Raw genomic sequence first — 21,651 nt, forward strand, 5'->3', positions numbered from 1 at the left:
AACCCTTTGAACTTCCCTCCACCCTCTTATGCACAAAGCAGTAGTTCTAAGATCTTCTCATGCTATGTGTATCAGCTTATTTATCTGTGTTGCATTCCTCCAAGGGAATCTAGAGGTAATTGTGAGCAGCCTCACCTTGTAATTATGGAACCAGAGATGCATTTTTTCCAGTGTTAGAGCTGGAAAGTGACAGACACTGATCTAAAGTTATTACAAATGCTAATTAACCCTCTCCTTTCATTTTCTCCTGTTTTGGAAGTTGTGGGTTCCAATCCCAGCCCTGCCACTGTCCTTGCAGACTTACTGTACAAATATCGCTATTAAGGTAAAAAGCTCTAAGATGGTGAACAAAGAGTAGTTACTCAATAAAGAGTACTACACCTGTTTTTCTGATTTTCTCCCAGTACAGGGGACTGAACCCAGGGCCTTTGAGCTAAGCTACATCCCCAGCATTTTTTTTTTTTTTTTTTTAAGACACGGTCTCGCTAAATCACTCAGTTGCCCTGACTGGGTTTAAACTTGTGTTCTTCCTGCCGCAGGCTGCCAGAGTGCTTAAGATTACAGGCCGCCGCACCCAGATTGACTTTGTTCATTTTAAGTATTTACTGAAGAACCAAAATAGGCTGAGAAACGTCTTCCAGCCCATGATAGATTTTGCTGCTGCATGGGCCACATCAGCATGGTCTTAAATTGAATTTCATGGAAGCAAATGAAGTGGTCTCTGAAACGCGTGGACTAGGTGGACAACCCTGGAAAAGACGTGTGAACAGTCCGCATTGTCTCAGTCCTTTTATCCCTCGGAGGTGAAAATCTAGAGAAAGTAATTTACACCCGTGAATTTGATGAGGCTCCTGAGTAAATAAACACCTGCTTAAATCTTCGTAAATCCCTCAGGTGCACACAGAAATAGCGGGGAATGTTTGTCCCTGGACATTTTCAAAGGTTGTGATATTGGAATCTGTGTCTGATTTCATCAAACCAGGAGTTTTCCCCTTCTCGACTAAAAAATGGCATGTTTAATAAGAATTTAAAGATTAATAAAGGTTGCCCAGTTTTTGACCTCCCCAAAGTAGCCAGGATTACCAGTCTCTTCTCCTCTCAGAGAGTTTTTATGTACGGGTTAGTGTATAGTCATGGCAATGTACTGTGCTTATTGTCATGCATCTTGCTTTTTCAAATGTAATATTGTATCTCAACAACTGCTCATAGTAAGTGTATAAACGGGCTCTGTGTCCTAGCTAAGGTTGCGTTTCAGCTCACTGTAAAGTTTTGGGTAATTACTTTAACAGAACCCTGTAGGACATGTAGGTGACGGCGAGTCCTTTTACCAGTGCAGACAGTGCCGTGGTGGGCGAATGTGTGTATAGATCACTTTTGAATTGTACACACTATCTCAGTAAACCCCCGGAATCTGAAATGCTGGCTCAGAGGCAGGTGTGTCTGTGACTTGCAGCGAGTGGAACTCCCCCTTGGTGTCTGAGAGTGGCTGCTTCCCCCCAGCTTTGCCAGCACTGTGTCAGCAATCTTTTCACAGAATCCTTTTCCTTTGCTTTGCTCTCGCAGAGGTCAGCAGAACTGGCTGCAGTTAGATCACCGGGTTCTTGACCATGATTTGCCCAAGAAGCCCGGCCCGGCAGTTTTGTACTTTGCTGTCAGGTAAGTATGCAGAAGCATATCCGGCGTCCCTTTCCTTTTGTTTTGGTGGGATTATATTTTAACGTTTTTGATGATCAGAGATAAAGATAAAAGGAAGAGACCTATCAAGACATCCTGTGGATGGGGTGTACCACTATCTTGGTCTGGGGACCAAGTTACCATAGCTACTGCGCAGAGCTGTTTTCTTTGAAGATAGAATCCCCTTCCTTACTTCCTTAAACCCTCTAAGATCAATTTAAGGCTGAAAAACAGGAGTGATGTGTGTTAATATATAAGCCTGTTTCTTAATATGCTCTCAGGATTCCTATTATTTGAAACATAGCCAGCATGCGCTGTTACATTTTGTGTTAGAATAATGTTTTCTAGAGACTTGGAAATAATTGAATTTTATACAGTTTCATGCCTTATTGGAATGGGAGATAAAGCACAAACCAATGCTCATGGAAAGAATGCTCATCTTAACAGTTCAGAGGTCAGAATTCTGTTTGCATGCAGAGAGACTGCTGAAAATAATCCCAGGGACCCCTGACTTGTTCTCTGAGCTCCATGTGGGCAACTGACTTAACCACATCCTGACGTGCATGCATTTAACTAATGCAGTGGTTTCCCAAAGACAGCTTATCACGGGAGTGTCTCGCACTCATTATTGCCAGCTAGTGTAAGTCAAATGCTGTGAGAAGTGGACACCCATGTTCCTCTTAGTTTATGAAGTATACAAGACACTATGAGTGAGAGCCCCTCCCTAAGTCCTGGCACTCTGCACTCATCCTAGCTTGGATAAAAATTTCATGATAAATTTTATTTCCTGGCCTGAAAGCCAAATATGATTTTTGAAAAACAAGCTAAGGTGATAGCTTTCTTACCAGTGTTTATTTTCATGAACTTTTATCAACGTGAAGAATGGTTCAGTATTCTGAGATCATGTTAATTTTTGGATGATGAAAAGGCACTTTGCTTTTTATCATGGTGGTAGAAGGTTTCGTTTCTTTTGTTTTCTATAATGAGTTGAAAAAAATCTTTTGTTTTTGTTTTTATGAGACAGGGTCTCACCATGTAGTACAGGCTGGCCTTGAGCTCACTATGTAGCCCAGGCTAGCCTGGAACTCGAGGAGATCCTCCTGCATCAGCTCCCCCAACCCCACCTGAGTACTGGGATTGCAGGCATGCACCACCACACCTGGCTAGCTTCTCTCTAATCTAGTCTGCTTCATGAACTCCAAAAGGATGAGAATAATATGTCCTACAATTTCTTTTTAAATTATCTTTCTTACGTAACTTGATGATGACTTTAGAGGATTGCTCTGAGCAAATAAAGTATTGACAATAATCCCCAATTTCAATTGTTTTCCTACCAGGAATCTTATTTTTCTTTTCTTCTCTTTTCTTTTCTTTCCTTTCCTTTTTTTTTTTTTTTTTTTATGGTGCTTAGGATGAAACCCACTGCCCCACCCATGCTACACATGTGCTGTACCACTGAGCTACACCCTCAGCCCTCAGAAGTCATATTTTTAAAACCCAGAAAAGGGGTGAGAAAAAAATAAATAAATAAAACCCAGAAAAGAGAAAGCATAGTGTTGGTTTGTGCAGGAACAAATCATCGGTATGAAAAAGTGCACAGAAATCCTAGAGGAAAAACATCAGAGTTTCCTCAAAAGATAGGACATGAATGCTTCACTCTTTTCAGATAGAGGGGGAAAAAAACCACCAGCAAGTGGAAAAGTTACATATTAATTATTAACCAAGCATCCAGGGACAGAAAAGTTTGTTTCATTTAGGGAAAACACTTCCACATAATCAAAATGTTTTTTCACAAAGAATTACATTATTTCTCTGAATGCTTCAAGCTGTGGGAATGTGCAAAGTAAAAGGCAAAAATTATTCTTCACGAGCGTTGATGCCCGCTCCCCACTCTAATTTGTTCCTGTCTGTGTCTTGGCATGGCACAATGGTACACATCTGTGATCCTGGCACTGGGGAGGCTGAGGGAGAAGGATTGCAGTTGAGCCCAGCCTGGGCAACTTATCAAGACCTTGTCTCAAAATTTGAAAAGAGAACTAAGTATATAACTCAGTGTGAAAGTCCTGGGTTCAATCTCCAGCACCTCAATAATAGTAGCAAGAACAACAATAATAGTAACCTGTTGCTTCATACCTCCATAGGTCAGCTCTGCCATCCCCTGCTCAGCACTTGGGCTGTTTCCAATTATGTATATTAAATTTAGGCTGCAGTTAATGTGTCTGCGCTTTTTCTTCGCACCTCTGTTCATTAGCGTCATGAGTCAGTGAAAGCTGATGTCCTAGGAGAGTCTAACTAGTACCATTTATTTAGTAACCAGACCTGTGCACTAGTTCTTTGCCAGCTGTTTTGTGATCTACCTTGAGTCTAAAAACAGCAGAGGAGAAAACCCTGCATTCCCTCCCGGTCAGTCATTGAGAAAGCCGCCCCATCTTCACCAGCAGTTTCCTGGGATTCAAGAGGGGCCTGCTGCTTGTGCGGGAGCCTCGGCACCTACCTGGAGTCCTATCTCAGGAGTGTCCCATAATCACTTGGCATTACAGTGCACTTTCCCTTAACTACTTGCATGTTTGAAATGCTTATCAAGGTTTTAATTATTCACTTAATTCATCCTCCCAACAGGATAGTGAGGTCATTATAGCCTTTGTTGTTATCCCAATTAAGTAATTGTTGTTACTCCACTTAAATTAATGATAAAGCAAACCACACACCAAAGGACTAGGTGAACTGACAGAGGTCACTGAGTGGGACATAGCTCTGGGCAGGTGGATGAATGGAGTTGTCACACAGCCCTGTGAAATCAGTTGCCTCTTGAAGGGGTTTTTTGCCTCCCGTTAGGAGAAAAAAGAACAGAACAAAATGTGATTTGGTCCTCTTTGGATGTCTGATCCTCATAAGAGGCTCTGGAAGCTCAGGGAACCCTTTAGAGATCAAGCCACTCTCTCCTCCTGTCACCTCAGTGTGGCTGTGTGCTGGAGCCTGGAGCCTGGAGCCCGGGGCCCCTCAGCCGCAGCACGGAGGTGTGTGGTCAAGGAGTAGTTAACGCACAGTGAGAAAGGATTCCCTTTCAGGGGTCCTGTGTTACAGGGATCGGCATCTCTGTTGTTTTTAATGGAAAAATCCAAATATCCAATATCCGAACGCCAACAATGCAGAGAGGGTCAGTAAATTGTGGTGTTCTGACAGTGAATAAAGAATCACTTTCACAAAAACAATTAGATGAGAAAGTGCATTGCATTACATTTCAGTTTTTCCAGGAGATGCTGGGGCTTATCCAAATCATCTTAGGAAATTTTTCAAACTATGCAATGACTCCCCTGCAGCCCCAAATCCCCCAACTCGCTCTCGTTCCTGGCCCAGATTTTGCTACAGTGTGCCATGGGGGAGGGCGTGTTGCTAGGACCCTGTCTCCACCCTTCTGTCTCCTTGTAAATCGCCCCTTCAGTAAGTCATTGTTATCAGGGATGTTGTCATGTGTCATGTATCTGTCTCAGGCCCTTGGGTGACAAGATGCTCTATGTCGGAAAAAAAAGGTAGTGAACAGAAGTAGTCAAATACAGTGTAAACTGATGCTTATGCCATGGGTAGAAGTTCAAGTTATCACATTAGGTTTTATTTTTAAATTGGTGTGTTCTACAAGTATATATATAAGTCTGTAAGAGCTAATAGAATGTCTGGGAGGACCTGCACCAAGCTGTGAGAACCCTTTCTTCCCTGCTTGCTTTCTTCCCTACTTTTTGATCAGTTGGCGGTATACTCCACACTGTTCCAGCTCTGGGAGAACAGCCATGCGCAGAACTAACGCACACGCGGATTCCTGGGGCTCTTTTACTTTGTTCATTCATCTGCTAAGTAGTCGCTGAGTTCCTACCATGTCTGGCCCCATGCTATGTACCTGCGGGGGATACAACTATGGCCAAAGAGAATGACACCGTCCTGCTGTTGTTATAGCCCAGTGGGAGGAGGCGGACATTAAATAAATACGGTAGCTTCTCAAAGGGTTGTCACTCACTCCTGTGAAGTCAGCCACTTCTCAAAGCATCTCCAGCCTCCAGTTTGGGAAGAATAGAATGGGTGGTATTCTGGGGGAAATACATTAGCGAGGCAGAAGCAAGAGTGTTGGTGAAACAGAGGCTTTCATGTTAATAGCAGGGCCCAAGGTGACTTCTCAAGTTGGCACTGAGCAAAGACAGGAGGAGGTGAGGCCGGAAGCCGTGCAGCTCCCTGGGAGGTTTGCTCCAGCCCAAGACTAGCAGGTGCGCGGGCTCTGTGGAGGAGCACGCCTGGCCCGGACCAGCCCTGGGTGGCAGCTGTGTGGCTGGACAGAACCCACAGAAAGGAGAGGCGTAGGAAGTGGCGTGGGCTTGGGCTGCAGGGCACTGGGACCTGTGGCTCGGTGCTTCTGGGAGACACCTTTAGTTTAAACACCCTCACCCAGCCTCATTGCTGAGAATGCAGTGGAAGGAATCATGGGAGACAGCACAGGATTAATGAGGAAGCTGTTGCAAGGGTCACTGCAAGAATAAGTGGGGTGGGGGCTGGGGATTTAGCTCAGCGGCAAAGCGCCTGCCTGGCAAACGCAAGGTCGTGAGTTCAGTTCCTGGTACCGGAGAAAAACCAAAAAAAAAAAAAAAAAGAATAAGTGGGGTGGACCGGACCACGACACCCCTACTGCACAGTCACTGGAGACGGAATGTGGCCCCAGGCAGGTCCATCGTGAGAATTCAAGAGAGGGCAGGGGACACAAAATGACTGCAAAACCTTATACAAATGAAGCAAATATACATATATATATATATATATATATATATTAGTTATAGGGTTTATGCAAAAGAAAAATACTATCCAGTTTTGTTCTCAAAAGGTTTCCTCGCAGCCAGGTGTGCTGGCCCACGCCTGAAATCTCAGCACTCTGGGAGGCTGAGGTGGGAGGATTACAAATTCGAGACCAGCCTAGAAACTTAGAAACTTAGCAAGAACCTGTCTCAAAATAAAAATAAACAAGTAAAAAGGGCTGGGAATGTAGCTGATCTGAAAGCACTAGGTTCAATCTCTAGTTGAACAAAATAACATAGCATAAACCCTGTGGCAGGTACTGGGCTGAACAGTTGACGTGTGTTGTCTCATTTACTCCTAAGCTGAACACTAAGGTCCTACTGATGTGAGGGGTACAGTCTCTGGCTTATGTCCCCACCGTGCAGGGAGCAGCTCGGAAACCGTCTGCTTCTGCAGACAGAAAACATGGATGTTGAGCCCCATAGCTTTCCCTTCATGACATCAGCCTTTATCAAACATATGCCTTTGCTCTGGTGCCAAAGTCTCTAAGACACAGGCTAAATATGTATGCATCTTGTATGTGTACAGACACACAATAATTTATTGACGTACTTTAACTTATTTAACCAGCTCTCCATTTCCATATGAGTCCAAACTCCCTCAGGTTTCTGGGGACTTCTGTGGGCTGGGGGCTGTTATCTCACAGCTGTAAATTATCTCCCGCAAACACACAGGCCTCCTGGGTAATGCAGCCCAGATGTGCTCATTTGAAAAGCCTGATAGGGAGTGAGCAGGCAGGCATCTAAATCGGAGACTTGGCCTGACCTGGCGGGAAACCTCCCTTCCCCACAGGGGAGGGCAGTGGGCGGCGCGGGCTGGTACCACCCAGCTCCTGCTCCCCCGGGATTTCGGTTGGCGCCTTCCGTCCGCCTTACTCTTTGGAATAGCTCTGCTTCCCCCAACGCTTTCCTATTGCTCTTGCTTCCCTTTCTCCCTTCTTTTCCTCCTTCACTTGCCAGGTTACTTTCCCAGGCCCTAGGATTTTAGGAGTCATCTATGAGGCTGCAAGCTGAGAACTGTCCCTCTCAGGGGAGAATCTTAATAAGAAGCAAGGGGGAAGACACTAGCTTTTGTCAGAGCTGCTGAAAATCAGGAGCCTCTGAGGGCTGGGCCTGACCCGGCTTTGGAACATTTGCTTTATTTGTTTATTTTTTCCTGTACTGAGGATGGAACCCAGGGCTTTTACAGTGAGCTACATTCCCAGCCCATATTTATATGTGAGACAGGGTCTTGCTAACTAAGTTGCTCAGGCTGGGCTCAAAATGGCGTTCCTCCTACCTCAGCCTCCCAGAGTGCTGGGATCACAGGCCCCTAGCACCAGGCTCAGCTGGAACACGAGGCCTTTAGAAAGCGTTTAACTCAAAGGAACATCATGTCTAATCCTCACGGGGCCCAGGTCACTCCACAGATACTTTTTTATGGTGAGCCAGAGGTATGCAAAAGGTGGACGCTATGGTGAAAAGAGATTCAATGATGCAGAAAAATGCTCCCGACATATTCTAGGCCAAGCAGAATACTGAGGCATAGGAGCAACATGGCAGCCCTTTTGTGAAATAGTTGTACACATACAAAAATGTGTAAGATATTAGCAGGTGTTAGTCTCCAAGTAGAATGATTACAATACTTTTCTTCTCTTTTGACTTTTCTTTTTCTCCTACAATAAACATACTGAGTAAATCTTTCTTTTTAATGCCATATGAAGAGTAATAAAAAAAGAAGAGATGAATGTTTGCGACTAGACAGCCACGAGTTACTTTAAAGCTCTCAGAGAGTACGTGATTTACAATAACAAGAGGACGGGAAGGGGTCATCTTTCCAGGGAGAAATGTGATTTAAAAGCCCAGAGAAATAATGGATCCCTGCTGTCCAGATGCAGCAGAGGCTCCTGTAAGGGACATGTGGGTCAGTTGGAGGTCTCTGCCCTCTGCCAGCTCCCGTCCGCATACAGGAGATTCCAGAGCCGACATGCAACTGTTGGTCACCTTAATCTCACCCACCACCACCACCACCCCAGCCTACTCATTCTGAGCTTTCGGGCAGTGGGCGAGTAACTCCATCTGCGAGCATCTTATCTCTGAGAACTCAAGAAAAACACAAAGTCCTTCAAATGCATCCACAATCCTGAGTCCCGTTTCTACAGGATAATTCTCAGCGGGCTCCTTGATCAGATACCAGAAATTGTAGAAACCTGCTCGCCCTCCTCTCTAGTTTTCGGGTCCCGTCTTTTGGTGGGTGTGCCAAGTATTTCTGCAGTTTTAAGATCTAGGCTATGGGTACTTTGTGTGTGTGTGTGTGTGTGTGTGTGTGTGTGTGTGTGTGTGTATGGCCAAGGTCAACGAGGATGGAAGCCTCAGAGTAACATAAAACAATTAGAGCTATAAGGGGTAGAAGAAGCTATGGAGCAGAAACTTCAAAGCTTGGCCTCTAGTGCAGGATTCCTCCGTGGAATTCCTGACATTCTGGGCCAGGCATTCTTGCGCTGGGGAGGGGTACTGTGCTCTAGGATGCTTAGCAGGACCCCTCGTCCCCACCCGCGGATGCCAGTAACGCCCCCCATCGTGACAATCAAAACACGTCTTCAATGCCGTGAGTCCCCCACCACTGAGAGCAGTGCATGAGCACCGCTGTAGGTGCGTATCCCCCACCTCCTGCTGCTCCGCCATGAAGCTTTTGGCATCCGCTGGGTCCTGTTTGCTCACCTGTAGAGACAGAGCTGGGGACCGTGCTATCTACTGGGCGGGGTAGAGGATCTCGTGTGTTAACATATAATGGAGAATCTCAACCCATGAGCTATGTGTGTTACAATAACGAGCCCGCCTCAGCCACCCGCTCCCTCCATGTGATATAGGGCCTTCCGGTGCGAAGCCTGGGGACTGCCTGGCCTGGGTCTGACCTGCTCACCTCTGCCCTGGCTAGAGGATCTCAGCATTTCTCCTCCTCCTGTTCACCATACCCAGGGGCTTCCTCCCTAGGGGACGCTCCTCCCAGAGGCCAGGAACAGGCAGTTTTGGAGAGGCCAGCACTTGGAATTCACATGACCCTGAGCCTTCACTATGTCTAGGACGGAAGCCCCCACCTGTTCCTAGAAGGTCACAGTGTGGCCGGCACTGCCCTGAGCCTGCAGCCCTCCTGGAGAACGCAGAACTGTGAGGGGGAGGGGCCAGGAGGGCAGGTTCAGACAGGCTCCCCGGACACGCCCTGTGGCTCTCAGCCTCCCCTGGAAATTCAGAAGGGAGGAAGGGCTTTCCTGGGAGGGGAAGCACAGAGCAGATGCAAATAGTGCTTCTTTTGGGATTCCTCCAAGGCTGCTCCCCTCCCAGAGATGAAAGGGAGCGCACTGGACTCCATAACAGCGTCATACCATCGAGAAAGTGAAATACAACTAAATTACATTGTAGCCTTCAGGGAGCAGGGTCATTAGCAGCAATAAACAGAGATCTCCCTGATCAGTACGCGGACCAGGATCTGATAGGATCTGATCTCAACAGCTGCCATGAGTTCCCGAACCGTGGCTAACCGAAACCTAGAGGAAGGTGCTTTGATTTAGCTTCGCTTCTTGCCAGTCTCATACTCAGCACTGTTGAGAATGCAAAACAACTGAGCAAGTTTTGCCCCATTCAGGCCTTGATCGTTATCACTCAGACATAGCAAAGGCTCCTGGAAAACAAAGAAAATCTGCTTAATCGGGGAGAAAAGTCAAAACTGGTCAAAAGGGCACTGGTTTCTCAGAATTTTCCCCTTCTGTATTCAACCAACCACTTTTTGCAGCATTTGCTCCCTTGAAAGAAAGAATTTTGGAAGGATGCTTGAAATTTTCATTCTGGTTGGTACTGATACAGTTGGGAAGATGCTCCTAAGACACCGCCTTTTATTACAGTCCAACCAATAACATGCCAGTGAATAGTCACACATTAATGATCCCCGCCACGCACTGGCTGCTGAACTGGGTGCCACGCGGTATTTTCCACGTGAGGGAAACAGCACTCATTTTTCTGGTCTGGGGGCCAGAGAGGTGAGAGCGGTCCCAAGGGCGAAGCAGCTGGCCCAAGTTCCCCAAGCTGAGCAGGGTTGGACCTGGAATTCAAAGTAGCATCTACTGGGGGCTGGGGATTTAGCTCAACGGCACAGCGCCTGCCTGGCAAGCGCAAGGTCATGAGTTCGATTCCTGGTACCAGAAAAGACAAACAAAAAAAACCAAAAACAAAACAAACAAAGTAGCATCTACCGACTCCCTGGACTTTGGCAATGCTGAAGAAATGCCACAGAATGAGACTGTGGCCGTCTAGATGTGAGGGACTCCCCAGGTGAGGGCAGCCCAGACACCCCCAGAGCGCTGCTGCTCGTTAACACCTGCGTCTTGTCATCTGGCAGAAGGGCCTGCTCCACCCAAGCCTGCAGGTTGCCTTTGTCATGTCTTTGGGAGGTGATGTTCTGTTACCCCCCGATCGGTGGTGAGGAGGACATCCAGAAAGGGGGAGGTGCCCAGGGTAGCTCAAAGATGAGACAAAACCTCCCCAGGTTTTCTTCTAATAAATTTTTGTTTGTTAAGCCATTGGAGGTTTGTCTTCCGAAGCCCGTGCCTATTCAGAAAGCCTGGGTTCATTCTGAATTTTTGTTTGTTTGTTTGTTTGTTTGGTTTGGTTTCGTTTTGCTGATACTAGAGATCAAACTCAGAGCCTTTGCACTGAGCTACATCCCCAGAGCTTTTTTATTTTCTTTTTTATTTTGCAACAAGGTCTCACTACATCTCTATATTGCGCAGGCTGGGATTGAATTTGTGATCCTCCTGCCTCAGCCTCCCAGAGTGCTGGGATTACAGGCCTAAGCCACAATGTTCTGAAGCTCAGAATTCAACCCTGGGCATCAACTTGGCCAAATCCTAGTGAACTCACTCACAATAAGCTGTATCTTTGGCAGAAAGGGCTACAACAAAAGTCTTTATTTTGTGCGGCTGGAGCGATCCATTCCCTTTATCCGCGAAGGTTTGTGTTCAGGTCAGGGCACGTGCAGACAGCGTGCCTGGAGAGCCACTGTCCCCGAGGCCCGAGTGTACTTTCCACACACTCCATAACCAGGAAGTCGGTCAGGCAGAGCTGGGCTGTGGAGCCAGAGCACAGGTAACCGGATACCGCGGTGGCAGCAGGGCCCAGGGCGGGGGATCAGAGTGAAGGGGTGATTAGGTAGGGGCCTGCTCCCTGGAACTAGGATATAGTCAGGGGCCTGGACTTCAGAAGCGAGGTGGCCCCTGGGCCTGGTATCTCTTCAGGGTTGGATAAAGCACAAATTGCTTTGGTGCTCAGCTGCCTGTGTGAGGTTCTGCCGTTCTCAGAAAAGGCGAGAGAGTGAGTCCGGCTGCTGCGCCTTCCGCCTGGACTGTCCTTCCTCCCTTCCCCACCTGGGGAACTCATGCATTCTTTAAGACCCCGCTCAGCTGTCCATCTCCTGTGGCCTGACTCCGCTGGGCTTCATCTTGGCATTGCTCCCTCCTTGGTTCATGAGCTGCGTCAGTCACGTCCCTCTCCGGCCCCCAGCGCTGTGCACAGGGCCTGTTTCATGTGACTTTCGCTGCAGAAAGTCGTTATGTGGTACTGCCTAGGCATATGAACTGACACGTCAAGCAGTCCTCTCTGTTTGAGTCTTGGCTCCACCACTTTGTAGCTGTGTGGCCTCGAGAAAATGACTTTGCATCTGTTTATCTCAGCTTTCTCACCTGCACAATGGGTTCACAGTTTGCTTTCTTACTGTGTCTGCTTTCACTGGAGGTTGAAAGAAATGATGCCCAGAGAATGCTGTATTTCCCCCGCTAGCATAGGAGGCCCTCTGTTCATTTGATTCTTTGGTGGCGGCAACAGACACCTGTAGTGGCAAACACGCTTGTACACATAAGTGAAGGAAAACCGAACCAAGGAAGCCTTGGAACAATCAGGAGCCAGAGCTTCAGAGATTCTTCTCTTCCTTTTTCCTTTTGGGGTGGGGGTGCTTGTTGTTTTTAGAGATAGGGTCTCATTATCTAGTCCTGTATTCCTGGTTGTCCTGAATTTGCCAGGCCTTCAGTTTCCGATCCGCCTGCCTGCCTGCCTCAGCCTCCCAAGCGCTGGGATTATAGGTGTGCACCACCACGCCCTGGCTGCGGCAGGCCTTCCAAAGGGATCCGAAGAGCAGAAACCAGTGGGCAATTTCATTCGGGTGTTGCTGGCAGAGCAAATGTGCACCAGCCACCTTTGACTGTCAGGTCATTGTAAGTATTCGAGACCTATCTGGTCTGGTTTAGGCCTCACCCCGGTGGGGAGAAGGAGCTCTAGCTGGGGAAGGGCGTGCTCTGCCAGCCCCCCAGGCGGCCCCCCTCAGGGTCACCTGCTCGGATCCAGCCGGTGACCTTACAGCTTTTGCGTATGTGACTCCTGCTGCAAATGAGTGCATCTTTACTGATTAAATCACAGTCACAGAATTTTAAAAGAAAACAGGAAAATTTGAATGGGAACTGTATTTCGAATAATATGAAGGAATTACTGAACTTTGTTAGTATGAAAATCCATTGAGCTTACGGTTTTAGCATGATCCTTATCCGTTAGAGATATGTATGGAAATAATTAAGAGTGAAACTAAATTGCTCCAAGGGAAGGAACAACTGGGAAGAGGGAAAGGAGAAAAAGAAAGAAGGAAGGGGAAAAAATACGTATTGTGTATACAGAAGGCTAGCTGGGATAATTGTACTGCTGATGCCTATAGGTTTATTGAAAGGAACAGTTAATGCTTAAAACTTTTTGACCAATTTTGCATGTTTATATCTCTTAATCTGAACAACTAATTCGAAGACAACAATATGCAATATAAGAACCATTGGTGAATTCCTACCATCTTGTTTAGTGAAGCTGTGTATCATTTCTATTTTTTATTATTTTTTGTTCTCTTTCATAGTCTGATCAATCTTGCATTCTTACATCTGGTAATCTGAGGAACTGCATTGAAGATGACAGTATGTAGTATAACAACCACTGTTAATGCCTATCATCTTGTTTTGAAACTCTGTATCATTTTTATTGTTTTTGTGTTGCTTTGTTTTTGTCTATGTTGTTCTTATTTTGTTATTTTTTTATTCTCTTTAAAATAAAAAAAATTTTAAAGTGAAACTATCCCTGCCCAGCAATTGCCACATCGCATTGTAACTATTTATATATCTGTATCCCTGAGGCCTGTCACTCTTGCAGGAGAGCGTGTCCCCCTTCTATGTCTTTGTATGAGAATAGCATAATAGCATGATGTAATTGAACATCTTTACAGAAAAGCAGATCATTATTTCAGTTGCCTTCTCTTCAGATCACTCTGAACATTTGTGCTGGAGACCTAATTTCCCTAATCCCCTGTTCTTAACCTGAGAAAAAGGATTAAACAAGGTACAGCGTTCTTACACTGTGTTTGGTTCATGGATAGCTCTTGATAAATGGCTGCTGTTATCACTTCCAGTATTGTCATTATTATTATTGATTTCCCAGCACCCTTCTCAGTGTCTGGTACCTACTGGGTGTTCAGTAAGTTTTTGATAAATGAATCATTTAAATTCATATATATATGCTTAATTTTTAATTGATTGTTCTGTTGACTGTGGCTGTGCCTTATTTACTAGTATACTCCCAAGCATTCTACAATAACTCTTTTCAAACAGCAGGTATTCCTTAAATATTGAGGGCGTAAAGGAAAAAAGGAGGGGCTGGGGACTTAGCTCAGCGGCAAAGCACCTGCCTGGCAAGCGCAAGGTCGTGAGTTCGGTTCCCGGTACCGGAGAAAAACAAGAAAAACAAAAGGAAAAAAGGAAGAAGCATATAATCTTGGAGGAGAAAACAGACTTGGAGTTCTACTGTGACTGGGGACCTGAATGCGTAGGAAAGTCACTCCTCTGGGAAAGCTTTTAAAACTTATAAAAGAGGTTTCTGGTCAAAGCAAAATTTATCCCCTTCTAACTTATTCATAAGTACTGGTTTTCTTTTTGAAGCAGTGAGGAACTACTTCAACATAGGAAGTATGATCAAAAATTATGATGTGTGTGGGTTTTTTAAAAATTACTACAGTAGAAAAAGCTGGCTCTATATATGCTAAAGACTAAAACTAGACCCATGTCTCTCACCATGCACTAAACTAAAGTCAAAATGGGTCAAAGGTCTAAATATTAAAATAGAAACACTCAATCTAGTAGAAGAGAAAGTAGGTAGAAGTCTTAAAGACACAGGTGTAGGCAGAGAGTTCATAAACAAAACCCAAACTGCGTGGGAAATATTTCAAAGAATCAACAACTGGACCTCATCTTATTAAAAAGCTTTTACACACAAAAAGAAATCACCAACAGAGTGACAAGATAACCCACAGATTGGGAAAAAATTTTAGCCAATTGTCCCCCAGACAAAGGACTTCTATCTAAAACATATAAATAATTGAAAAAATCAGACCCCCAAATTCAAAGACCCAATCCAAAAATGGGCATCCGAAATGAATACACATTTTCTCAGATGAAGAAATACAAATGGAAAATAAATATATGAAAAAACATTCAACATCACTGATCATTTGAAAGATGCAAATTAAAACAACACTGAGATTCCATATTACCCCAGAAAGAATGGCTGTCATCAAGAAATCAACCAGTAACAAATACTGGAGGGGCTGTGGGGAAAAAGGAACCCTTCTCCACTACTGGTGGGAGTCCAGACTGGTGCAACCACTGTGGAAATCAGTGTGGAGACTCCTTAAAAAGCTAGGATTAGAGGTCCTGTTTGACCCGGCTAGTCCACTTCTGGATATCTTCCCACAAGAATTAAAAACATCATCGACAGTAATACATGTGCACCCATGTTTATAGCAGCACAATTTGTAATAGCCAAATCTTGGAAACAACCCAAATGCCCATCAGTGGAGGAATGGATAAAAAAGATGTGGTATTTTTATACAATGAGTACTACTCAGACATAAAGAAGGATAAACTCAAGACTTTTACAGGCAAATAGATGCAACTTGAGGCCTTACTCATTAGTGAAATAAATCAGACTCAGATGTCTAAACATTGTATTGCCTACCTAGTATGAGAAACCGAAAGAGTAAATCAGTTCTAAAATGTACAATTGATATTGTGAAATGGGAAAAAATTATTCAAAAGGAAAAAGGAACTAGGATGGGGAAAACGGGAAAGGAAGGAAGGGAAAAGAGAGAGAAAATGCAAGTTAGCTATACTAGGAGTATCTCTTAGTTCACAGAAAAGGAAAGTTTGCGGTTGTATAGATTAGAGAATTTTTTATGCCAGTGTCTTGTATTCTGGGTACCTACTTAAAGATAATAATGTCCAATGTATTAACTATGGTTATTCTCCTATCATCTTGTGATGAAATTTTGTTTTACCTTTTTCTCATAAAATAAAAAAATTGCTACAGTAAATTATCATTAATCCCCTCAAAATACTCCCCTTCATTTTGAACACATTTATCCCATCATTCTTGCCACTTTCTGAAGCACTTCTGGAAGTCCTCTTTCATGAATGTCTTTAGCTGCACTGCAGTGACTGCCTCAGTGGCCTGAATCAATGCCAAATGTTCACCTTTGATGATTATTTTGACTTTCGGGGAGGATCAGAAGTCACCCAGTGCCAGATCCAGTGGAGAAGGTGGATGAAGACACTGCAATGGTTTTTATGAGCTTGCCTTTCTATGGACGGCACTCTGCAGCATTTTTTTAATCCTACCTTGTAAAAGGACCTCACTCACAAAAGAGGACTTCCAGAACTGCTTCTGAAACTGGCAAGAGTGACAGGATAAGGGTATTTGAAGCCAGGGGGAGTATTTTGAGAGGAGCCAGTGGCAATTTGTCTTTTACTGTAACATGGACCCAAATCAAGACCTAGCCCTGTCTTGTGGGCAGATCTCTAAACTCCATGGCTGCATCTGTGAAATGGGGGCAACAACAGGTATGTCCGGCCCCAAATGGTTGTAATAAATGAAAAAATGCACAGGAAGCTTTTAACACCTTCCCCAGCACACAAGTACAAGCGCAGTAAATGTCAGCCAGGATTGTGCTACTACTTCTGAGAGCTAGGGATAAAAAGTACAAGGGATGCCACGCATAGTGGTTCATGCCTGTAATTCCAGCACTCTGGGAGCTGAGCGGGGAGGATTCCATGTTAGAACCCAACCTTAGCAACTTAGTGAGTCCCTGTCTCAAAAATAGAAAATATAAAGGGCTGGGGTTTGGGTCAGTTAAAAGCCCCGGATTCAGTTCCCAGTACTGTAAAACATAAACAAGCAAAAAAGGAGGGGTGAGGCAGGAAACAACGCCCGCACCTAATCGAGTGGAAGTGCAGGGAAACTGAGTCACACAGCTCATCTCAGCCCTGCACATTAGCCAGCCTCTGGTCCTCCTAGTTCCTGTATCCACAATCGCAGTGGCTCAGCCCCTCTCTGCTTCAACTGTATTTGTGCAGCTCCTGCCTCTCCCTCTCTCTCTCTCTCTCTCCCTCCCTCCCCCCCCCTCCTGCCTTATAGTCAGCGCCTTTCTCCGCCTCCTCTGAGTCCCTCTGGACCTGTCCTTCAGTCCCTCCGAGAGCACAGGTGATGGTTTGTCCCTTCACCATCTGGATTTCTTTCTATTTGGCAGGATCCTGCGTCCTCACTTTCAGGTGTAGTTTAAATTCCACCGCATCCTTTAAGACTTTCAACAAATTGTAAGGTTTGCTAAGCCTCACTCGTTAGAATCTGCTGAATTTCTGCATGCGCCAGGCATTGTACTGGGCACATTGTATGTAATTCATTTAATTCACATAAGAGCCCTCCTAGTGAACATCATTACCTCTATTTTATTACAAAAGATCTTAGAAAGTTTACATAATTCTTCCCATAACACGCGCTTCTGCGTTCTTGGGCTAAAAAAAGATTTTATTAGCAATCATGAATATTTTTGAGCATTTTACATATATTGTTTCAGTTAATCTTTCCAGAATCCTATGAAGCAGTATAATCCTGACACTCATCTTAGAACACAAAGAAGCCAGGCCTGGTGGTGCATGCCTGTAATCCCAGAGCTGTGGCAGGCTGATGCAGGAGGATCACAGGTTCAAGTGCAGCCTAGGCAATTTAGCAACTGAGTGAAACTCTGTCTCAAAATTTGGAACAAAAAATTAAAAAGAGCTGGGGATAAAACTCAGTGAGGAGTCAATCCCTCTGCTGAAAAAAAAGGAAGGAAGGAAGGAAGGAAGGAAGGAAGGAAGGAAGGAAGGAAGGAAGGAGGAAGAATGAAAGAAAGAAAAGGAAAGAAAGGTAGGCACGCACAAAGAAGCTACATTATTTCCCCACACACACATCTAATAAATGGCAGAGGGGGGATACCATATTCTAGATCTTTCTGATTCTAAAGTCTATTATCACTAACTCCTCATTTCCTTCCCCTCTTTTATGCCTCAAAAAAACCTGACATGCTTCAGTCTTCATTCAGGGTTATTATTCAGTGAGATAACTCCTTGTCTATAAAAATATAGAGGATTTATTCTCCTTTGGGAACTTCTCTTGATGATTCATCATTATGGGGTGGACAAATGCTTTTACCATCTTAGTGAGTGATAAAATCTTTCACTGCCTTTAAATTATTTATGTATTTATGGCACTAGAAGCTGAACCCAGGTCCTTGGGCATACTAGCAAGTGCTGTACCACTGAGCTCTGTCCCCAGGCCCTTTTGCAGGCGTTTTTGGCTGTGTTTGTGCATCAGATGTTCCGTTACTGTTGAACAAGAGCGAACCCATACAGAATGCAAGCCAAGTTCTTACGATTTTGCAGGGCCAAGGATGTGTTTCTTTGCCGCTCGAGCCTGGTTTGTCTTCACTGTCACCGCGCTGAGCTTGAGTTTCCCGCGCGAACCTGAGTTTGAGCTGCTGGGCATTGTGTGTTGTTCATGTATTATTCATGGAGCAAGGATCCAGGGCAGAGGAACAGCTGTGGGCCTCAACTTGCAGCTCACTCACCGCTCAGGGCCGTCTTTACCCGCCAAGAAGTGATGAGAACTGCCCTTGTTAAAGCCTCGGTCTCCGCCCCTCCTCTGGCCATTGTGGAGCTCAGAAAGGGAACGCGGGACCAGCAGCCTGTGGCCTCACAGACTGAATTAGCAAACTCCTAGGAACAGACTAGGGAGGGAGGCCCAGAATAGCCTGCTTTGCATGAGAAAAGAGCAGGTCTGAAGGCCTGGAGAGCTTGGCTTCCAGCCAAGGGGAACCCCTGGCGCTCGGGGGAAATGTTTGGGGAGGGTGTCACTGAAATTCCCCAGGGAGTAGACGCGGGCCCTAGGCCCGCTCCAGGTCTCAAAACCACTCAGCTCCTCCCAGGCCTGCAGGTTCAATTACATTGCTCAGCTCAGCGGCTTGCCTCTCCGCTCTCACTTCATCTGCGCTTGTTTTGAAGACGTCTGAGGCCTTGGAAGCTCCCAGGTCCCGCGTCAGATAAGTCTGTGTTTGCAGCTGGGTGCGTTTTGATTTTCCCTTGAACTCCCTTCGCAACACACAGACGCATTCCGTAGGAGCGTGTAGCTGCAGGTACGCATGCGCGCACATACATCCCTGCTGTGCCTAAGAAAAAGTCTGTTCCTCGAAATTCTGCCTTGTTTTGGGAGAACACCAAGTGAGGAAATGAATTCATGCCAACAGAAGGAAAAAAAAAAACTGTACTGTTTTTCAGGTTCTACATTGAGAGCATATCGTTTCTAAAGGAGAAAACCACCGTGGAGCTGTTCTTTCTGAATGCCAAGACCTGTGTGCACAAGGTAAGATGCCCTTGGTCCTGCTCATGGAGCGCCTGCCTGCCTGGGGACAGGAACTGCGGTGGCAAAGGAGCTCACCTGTGTTCTCACCTTCAAACCAGAAAGAATACGCGGTCTTTCCCACCGATACTTCTATACCCGCAACCCCCCAAATATAGTAATTACTGTCCAGTTCCACCAACAGGGAATGAGGTTGGTACATCATACGCTACCTGATCACCACTTCCCGCATGGCTGATATTCTACACACAGTGACCCAGGGAGACACACAGGAGAGTAGATCAGATTGGGGTCTGAACCTCTTAACCCAGAAATCTTTTTAAAAACATACGGCATCCTTACATTTACTTTAATGCAAAACCAGGCTTATTTAGTGTCTTACTTATTTTCGTTATTTTTTTTGTTGTTGAGACAAATACTTGATGTCCAAAGTTAAGGGAGGAGAGGTTTATTTCACTCACAGTTTGTGGAGGTTTCAGTCCATAGTCAGCTGGCCCCACGGCAGGGTGGTGTGGAAGACAGGCGTCGCAGGGGAGAAATAGTTCATGGCAGGCAGAAGATAGCAAAGCAAGAAAGAGACCTCAGCGGCTTGTTTCTGCCCCTTTTATAGTCTAGGCTACTGCGATTAGGGCAGTGCCAAGATAACCAGTGAACTGACTTAAGAATCACCCGCCCTTACTCCCAGCATCACACACCCTGGATTCAGCCTCCTCTGAAAAAGCCGCACTATGACTGCATTAGGCTTTAGGGGGACGTCCAGACACAAGCCATGACACTTAGGCTGTGCACACCTGTGGCACCTTGGAGCCAAGAAAGTGGCTGCTCAGAGCCACCCGCCTTCCACAGGTATCTCAGGTCTCTGTTGGGAGGGACCCGTGTTGTTTTGTGTTACCGGGTTTTACTTCTATCCAATACATCAAGAGCAGCTTACCTTTGTAAAATTCAATTAAAACGCCGTGCTAGGGTATTGCAACCATGGCAAACTGTCATAAAAGTTTGTGTTTATGTGCTTGTATGCTTGTGGTACTAGGAATTACATCCAGGGCCTTTGTACCGAGTTGCATCCCCTGCCCCCTCTTTTTTCTTTCTTCTTTTTGTCTGAGGCAGGATCTTGCGAGGTTGTCTAAGCAGGACTCAAGCTTACAATCCTCCTGCCTCTGTCCCCCAAGTGCTGAGCTTACAGGCATGCACCACCATGACACCTTCTGAAAGCTTTTACATATTGTCAGTTGTTTCATCACTTGTAGGCTAGGATCACTTTAAAAGACTCCACTCAGGGCTGGGGATTTAGCTCAGCAGCATAACACCTGCCTGGCAAGCACGAGGTTGTGAGTTCGATTCCCGGTACCAGAAAAAAAGAAAAAAAAGACTCCACTCAAGCCCTGGGCCAAAGGGTGTCCTTTAGAACAAAGCTCCTCACTCCTAGCTATGGCCTCAATACCCAGGGTCTCAGAGTTTACTATTCAGACGCCAGGCCTGCTTGTAGGACTCATGGAAGCCCCTCGGTCCATAGGCATCTCCCTAAACCCAAGGGTGACTAGAGGGATGGTCCCTGGCTCAGGAATACAAGATAGCAGGCTGGGAACTGGAGGACCTACGTTTGCACTCTTCTTTGGACTCCCCAGTGTTAAATGCAACCCCTGCAGACACACAGTTTTATACTGCATAAGACAGCACAAGGACAGAGTTGATTACATTGCTTTTTTAATAGCTCTGTTGCAATATACAGTAATTGACCATATACAAAGTATACAATTTTATGTTTTGACTTCTATGATATCCTTGAAACAAGCACCACAATCAAGATAGTAAATATGCACAATAACCAAAGTTCTACTTTTTCTCACAACATATTAGGTTTCATTAGAGTTTCATATGAGTGGAATCACAGAGGTAATCTTTTTGTCATAGTTACGTATAATTATTCTGAGATTCATCCATGCTGTATGTATCAGTAGTCCATCTGTTTTATTGCTGAGTAGTATTCCATATTCTGAACAGTATACATTTTATGTATATCCACTGAATGGATATACATGAAATTGTTTATTCTATCACCTGTTAATGGGCATTTAGAGTACCATTTGGGGGATTATTATAAATGAAGCTACTTTAAACCTTTATGTGTAAGTGTTTGTAAGGGTACCTTTTTTGTTTTTGCTTTTGTTTTTCTCTTGGGTAAAAATACCTAGGAGGGAAATGGATAGATCACATGGTAGATAATATTTAGCTCTTTAAGGTACTGACAAGTTGCTTTCAAAAACAGTTATACTATTTTATTTATTTATTTATTTATTTTGGTTTTGGTTTTTCTCCGGTACCGGGAACCAAACTCACGACCTTGCGCTTGCCAGGCAGGCGCTTT

General features: G+C 45.2%; 1 protein-coding gene across 4 annotated transcripts in view; it reads left to right on the top strand.

Moving 5' to 3' along the window:
• Frmd4b (FERM domain containing 4B) overlaps window positions 1-21,651 on the top strand; it is a 246,277-nt gene that overhangs the window by 126,473 nt on the left and 98,153 nt on the right. For all 4 annotated transcript variants that reach the window (XM_005383804.2, XM_005383801.2, XM_005383803.2 and 1 more), the window contains 2 exons: window positions 1,564-1,656; window positions 19,205-19,289. In XM_005383804.2, coding sequence (XP_005383861.1) covers window positions 1,564-1,656; window positions 19,205-19,289 — 178 coding nt within the window. The remainder of the gene's footprint in view (window positions 1-1,563; window positions 1,657-19,204; window positions 19,290-21,651) is intronic.

The sequence above is a fragment of the Chinchilla lanigera genome, unplaced genomic scaffold, assembly GCF_000276665.1.
Source record: "Chinchilla lanigera isolate Chin_1 unplaced genomic scaffold, ChiLan1.0 scaffold00020, whole genome shotgun sequence".
Lineage (NCBI taxonomy): Eukaryota > Metazoa > Chordata > Mammalia > Rodentia > Chinchillidae > Chinchilla > Chinchilla lanigera.